At 40.9% G+C, this 6,549-nt stretch overlaps 1 protein-coding gene across 1 annotated transcript in view; it reads left to right on the top strand.

The window, feature by feature from the left end:
- LOC104407547 (PDZ and LIM domain protein 5-like) overlaps positions 1-6,166 on the top strand; it is a gene marked incomplete at its 5' end in the record, with an annotated part of 25,075 nt that extends 18,909 nt beyond the window's left edge. The window contains 4 exons of the mRNA XM_010016862.1: positions 129-309; positions 1,289-1,409; positions 5,214-5,329; positions 5,951-6,166. Of these exons, the coding sequence (XP_010015164.1) occupies positions 129-309; positions 1,289-1,409; positions 5,214-5,329; positions 5,951-6,040 (508 nt within the window). The remainder of the gene's footprint in view (positions 1-128; positions 310-1,288; positions 1,410-5,213; positions 5,330-5,950) is intronic.
- Positions 6,167-6,549: the final 383 nt, after the last annotated feature.

Raw genomic sequence — 6,549 nt, 5'->3', positions numbered from 1 at the left:
ATGAAGTGGTTTATGTTTGTGAACTCTGTAGTAATGGCACAGAGGCATCGTCGTAGGTTAAGCATATACAACTTTTGCAGGAGCCAACCCAGGGGCATTAGCTGACAAAATCTCTTCTTTCTAATCAGAGGACCCTTCTTGGTGGCTTTGGGGAAGTCATGGCATCCAGAGGAGTTTAATTGTGCTCATTGCAAAACCTCCATGGCTTACATTGGATTTGTGGAAGAGAAAGGGATGCTTTATTGTGAGGTCTGCTATGAGAAGTTCTTCGCCCCTGAGTGTTCAAAGTGCCAGAGGAAGATTCTTGGGGTAAGTGACCAGCAAGTGACCCGCTTCTCAATGGGAACAATAACCACGATGTTCATTGCTTCTCTGTAATGAAATTCCCCTTTATCTGACCCAGTTTGCGTTCTTCCAAACATACTCTGACATACCTTTTCAGCTCCCACCACACATAGAATATGTTTTCGGCTTTTCTAATGTCGAGCCTTTTCAGTCTCTTTGAGAAGCCGCCATCTTCTTGGCTCTTACAGGTTCAGCTCCTGTTTTTCTGAAGCTGTTCTGCAGCTGTTGTGATTTACTAGATTTTCTTGAGCAAAATTTAATTGGCAGCTCTTTACAGAATTCGGGGGTAGGAGGCGTGTGTTAAATAATGCTCTTTAGCTGGGTTGAACACTGAGGAACTTGCTGGTTGGCTAAATGTGAAGTACTGAACTGTTCCCAGGGGTAATGTAGGTAGAAGGATGTGTTATTGACACTAATATTGCTAATTTGAGCCTGCCAGCAGATCGTCCACCGCTTTACTGCAGACGGCAATGCGTCTGGACTCTTGTGTAACGGGGGTTATGCAGGGCTCTGGCAGCACAATTCTCAAGTCATATTTGGCACTATTGCATCTTCCAAAACAACACAGAGCGATCATAATTTTCTACATGATGTTTTCTGATTAACTATTCACAGCCTTGAGGAGACGTCAGAGATGCCGCTTTTCTTTTTTCAGGGGACTGTTGTGGGTGAGATCCTGAAAAATGAAAACGGTGAACAAATGAGCTGTTAAATCTGTCCAGCTCTACATTGGATCTTCTAAAAAGTGAAAGGTTGCTTATGACAAACAAGGGGATGTACCATAAATAAATTTAACGTCAGAAATTGTGTGCACAACCCATTTTCCAAGTAGCAGCAGGAAACAAAATATTCTTGAGACGAATCGAGTGTGGAGGCATGGTCACCACAGTCTAGTCATCACTTCAAAATAATGTGTTAATAACACGTTTTCTAATCCCCACAGGAAGTAATAAATGCTTTGAAACAAACTTGGCACGTTTCCTGCTTCGTGTGTGTGGCCTGTCATAACCCCATCCGCAATAATGTCTTCCACTTAGAAGATGGCGATCCCTACTGTGAGACCGGTAAGAAGCAACGCAACCCAGGTTTACTGCAGCTGTGTGGGGAAGCAGAGCTCAGTAAGGTTGGAAAAGAATAACAATTCCTTTTTCTTAAGCTTCATGTCAAAAGAAGTTCCCCAGAAAATTCGTGTAACTTTGGTATGTCAATTCAAAGCAGCAACAAACACTGTAGACACTTCCAAGTTTGCAGTAGAAGTTGGTGAGAATTTTTTCATTGGCTTTGGCAGGAGCAGGCTTCCTGTCACTGGTTTTACTGGTTGTTCCTGTTAAGCCCTCAGCTGTCAGTATCAGTGATACAGCAAAGTGTTGATTTTGGGGTGACTTTCTGGTTGGCAGTAAAATAATCTGGAATTTATGTAAATCTCTTTATTTACTGAACAAGCAAATGCCAATGATGTGGTTTACTCTGAACAGCTTTATTCACAGCCAGGAGGGACTTCCGAGAGTAAGCAGTCTGCCCAGGAAGTTTTTTGCAGGATCAGGGATAACATCTGTTGAGCATAAGCCTGGGATAAAAAAAAGGCTGTCAGGGGAAAAATACAGTGATACGATTATAGCACTTGAAAGCCTGATGAGCAATATTACATGAAAGATGCAGCTTTGAAGTTCAGAGAGATTCTGGTTTGGTTTTTGGCACTTCCAGCTAATCATATCTTTTTATTAATATGAACAGTTTTTATTTATGTTGGTTTTCTCATTTGCTTAAAACTTTCCATGTACCCTTCTGGGGTAGGAAGAAAAGAGATAGTATTTGTAAAACAATTCCCACAAAATTGAAAAGAAAGAAAATTGTGTCAAAATTGTCTATTTTCACACTGCATGATGTTTACGTCTGCGTTAGAACCATCAGTCAAACCTTTTCTGGTTTTCCTGTAGCTTAACTGGAGGTGGAAGTGGATTGACCAGGAAAGGATTTAGCATGACATCCTAACAACCTGTTTAGCGCTAAGATTTCCTTCTGGATCGATCCCACAGTTGTTCACAGTGGGTGCTAAGTACTGAAAGGATAAGGAAAGCAGGCAAAATTTATCTCAAATTTATCTGTCAGAGTTGCTTTAGTGAGGTGTTGGCAGATACGAAAGGACGCGGTAGGTTATTGCTAATTCAGTGACACGAGTAGGGTAATGTATTGCTCCTATTGAATTCATGGAGCAGCAGAGGAAACAGATACATGAGCAGCATCCTCCAGTGTGACAGCATGGTGAAATTTCATCCTGGAGCAATCCGAAGCCCTTAATCTTGCAACCATTTGACGATTCAAAAATAGTACTGGGGGAATCGATAACTCCCCTTTGGGTGGAAACCTCGTGACCAAGTTTGTTCTGCTAATATTGAATTCTTGTTCCTGCCACCAAATGACCCGTATGTTGTGTGGTGCATTGATTTGTGCTACTGTTACAACTTCCTTGCACAAATGCACGCTTTCCTATACTGTGAGCAGGAAACTGGGATAAAAATGTCAAGAATACTATGCTTCTCACAAAGTTTATTTCTGAGATTGAAGGTTGGTAGCACAAGTTAATGTAGATGCATTCTGTGAGGTGTTATTGGCAGTGACACATTGTAATGGCCATGGCTTTCTAACTAGATGTTAATTTCAGATATATTTGTTCTTCAAAGACTTTCAGTCTAGCTGGAGCTAAGAGCCTCTGACTAATTTTAAAGAAATAAGGAGTAAATGTCATTGCCAACTTTACTTCCTAGTGCAAAGGAAGGTTCTAATTTTAAATCTATGTTTGAAATTATAATAACATTAGCTATTAGTACTAACGGGGTTTAATCTGCAAAATGTTCTAGGTTTGGATGTCAACGCTAAATTAAATTAAAAATGCAGATTATCTACAACTTTGAACTTTAAGTGCAGAGTTAGTAATCTAGTTATGCTGTTTGCAGGAAGCATTGATATGTGACTGGATGAGAAGTCTGCTTTGGAAGGCTTCTATGGTATGCAATTCAAGCATGCAAAAGCAAAAGAAAACTTATGCCCTTCAGTCTGCCTTATCTATTGCCCTTTCTTCAGAAGAAAAGCCAATAAACTTATCAACACAAACCACAGCCAACTTACAAAGGGCTTTAACTACTGGCACCAGGAATATCACTAAAAGATTCTGTATGGACACAGATGCAAAGAGCTGAAACAGTATGGTCACGAGACTCTGTCCTTCAGGGGTTTTGCACAAATATGTCCTACCATTTGACATTTTTATTCTCTGTCTTCTGCTTAAACACTTGCAAATTCATCCCAGTAGCACAAATTAAGGCAGGCGACGAGGGAAGCTGTTTCTCGCCACAGGCAGCCATCGAGGGCTTTGCTTTTCCAGAGCACTTGTGTTCCCCATTCCTCTGAGATGCCTCCTAAGATTATGCTTTTTGAGGTCATCATACAAAACACTGTCTTACTGAACAAAACCAGAGCTTTCCTCTTAGGCTCTGCTACAGTAGGTACTAGAGCTTCAGCACATCCGTATGATCTAGTAGAGAAACAAAATCTCGTACCCTGCTTGCCATTCTTTATAAGTGTCCTTGAAAACAATCCCTGACATCTAATTTCCCTGTCAGAGGCAGACTGTTAATATAAAGGATGGAGTCCAAAGCTTCATTATGGTTGCCACTCTGTTCATAAGTTCATCTTATGAAGACGTAATGTTGCATGACATTATGTATTTGCTATGATAGTCTGCTGAGTCCAAATTCATTCGTGTTACAGCACTAATGCTGTTGTCTTCTGTGCAAGAAAACATTTCCTTCTTAGAATGGGGTGTTTGAGAGTTGAAATAAGTGGAAAAAAACAGAAAACTTGGGGTGAAACGTCTGCACTGGCAGGCAGGAAATGGCTGTGGTGACTTGCAGCCCCTGAGATGGCTCTATACACAGAAAAGTGAGTGTCACCATGGGGGTGGGTGTGGATGTCAGTGCCTCCCACCCAACTTTATACATGCATTTAATCCTACTATTCTGCCCTGCTCTCTCTTTTTCAAGCTGTGCAGTCAGCGAGGAATATGAATGGCTCGGTGCCCTTTGTTTTGGTCCTTGCTCCCTGAGACTGCTGGAGGAACTTTTCACTTCAGGGTAGCCTCCAACAGCACCAAATCAATATTGTGGCTAAAAATGCATGGTGCAATTACCCTTCAGTGATTGCATTCACTGAAAACCATCCTAACACCCTACTGATACTTTTTGTTAGAAACAATTAATATACCCTAAAGCCTCTGGTTTGGTTTTGGTTTGGATTTTTTTTTGTGTGGGGGGGATTTTTTGTTGGTTGGTTGGGGTTTTTTAAAGCCATATAATACACTCCATTGACTAGAAAACTGTTCTGGTTTGATTCAAATTGCTAGACTCTGTTTAGGACAGAAGCCTAATGATGGCATGATTTTGTGTAGTGCAGTCCGGGTAGGCAGGAGCTTGTTACTTGCTGAGGAGGTCAGTCCTGTGAACAGTCAGGGTATGCTTTCAAGGCAGAGCTGGAGAGAACGTAAGGAGCACATAGAACCCACACAGGTGCTCTGCAAGGAGTGCATTTCCCTACCCTGAGTGTGCTATTGATCTCAAGGAAATGAAACTCCAGGAAGATGGAAGCATTGCTCACTTGAAAGGGTAAGGAGGGGGCTGAGAACTGAATCAGCGAGGAAAGGAGGGCATCCTGGTCTCTCAATCTAGGAACTCTTTACTCAGGGTACCCAGTATTACAAAACTCAGCTAGTGCAAACCCACTGCCCTTGAAAGAAAAGCACAACAGTTTCAAAGGATCAGTCTTGTTTTTCTGCAGATGCTTCACCTTTAAAACCTGATTGTATCTGTTTGCAGATTACTATGCCCTCTTCGGTACTATGTGCCATGGCTGTGAATTCCCCATTGAAGCTGGAGACAGGTTTCTTGAAGCTCTGGGCCACACTTGGCATGACACTTGCTTTGTATGCTCAGTAAGTAAAACTAATCTACCTTTTAAACAAACCCATGGCAGCAGTGCTTGTGCTAACCTGACCAATGTAGGAGTTAACAACTATAGCCTCTTTCAATCCTCCGAGCCCAAACAAAAAGCACTTTCCCAGTTATTTGGAAGGTGTGTTGCTATTGTGAGCCTTTGGCACCGGTCCAGACAAGTTGGCCTGTGTTGCAGCCATGTGTCCTGGCATTTAACCCTTGATGTTAACCCTTCCTCAGAGCAAGCTTTGAAGGCCATACAGGAACAGGCTGTGTTTTGATATAAAGATGCTGTAGCCAATGTATCACCTGCTAATATTGTATGACAAAAAAAAAAAAAACCAACCCCAACCCCCCAATCCTAATGGTTGGATTTCTTTTTAAATGCTGAACCTAACGCTGCTCCCAGTTAAGAACTTGCTGACTTAGAGAAAGAAAGGTTATGCTTACAGCAACCATTAGTATTACATCAAAAAGAGTATCCCTAAGAAAAAGGTAATAATTCTTATTCTTTGAATATATTTGTGCACAGTTGCCATGGTTTAGCATTCTGAATAATGTACGGTGTAATTCCTCCGTCTGAATTGGGTGATCTTTTCTCTTTTTTTATCCCATTTCAGGTATGTAATGACAGTTTGGAGGGTCAGACTTTCTTCTCCAAGAAGGACAAGCCACTGTGCAAGAAACATGCTCACTCTATCAACATCTGATGCGTGTAGCTCATCTTGTGTAACAAATGTACTGAGCAGAAAGAAAGGTTAAAATGTCCATTTTCAGTAATTGGTTAAAATTATTTATATATGATTTTCTAGAATGGAAAAAAAATGTAGAAACTTGCGGAGGGGGTTATACACAAATTTTTAGAGCATTTATCAATCAGGGGTTTGCTTCATAAGAAGATAGGGATCAGGGAATTGCACCCAAACCAAACAATTAGAGTGTCTTTACCTCTACATTTGGCACATTAGTGTATTGGTTTCATGATTTTATGACCACATTTATATCTGCTTCAGCATGAGATGTGAAGTGTCTATAAAAATAAATATTGCTATTAGAAGTCTTGGGTTTGCTGCTATTCAACAAATAAAAGGAGTTTGGCTTCAGCAGTCCAGATCACTTTACTGCGATGTTATTTGAAGTGTGTCTAGAAGTGTTGCAGCTAAACTCCATTAAAAGGAACTCAAAGCAAATTAATATTACATGGAATATATAGTTCAAC

This window comes from Nestor notabilis, unplaced genomic scaffold, assembly GCF_000696875.1.
Source record: "Nestor notabilis isolate BGI_N333 unplaced genomic scaffold, ASM69687v1 scaffold13776, whole genome shotgun sequence".
Classification (NCBI taxonomy): domain Eukaryota; kingdom Metazoa; phylum Chordata; class Aves; order Psittaciformes; family Psittacidae; genus Nestor; species Nestor notabilis.
The sequence above is the reverse complement of the archived record's forward strand: the minus strand, read 5'-3'. Positions and strand labels throughout refer to the sequence as shown.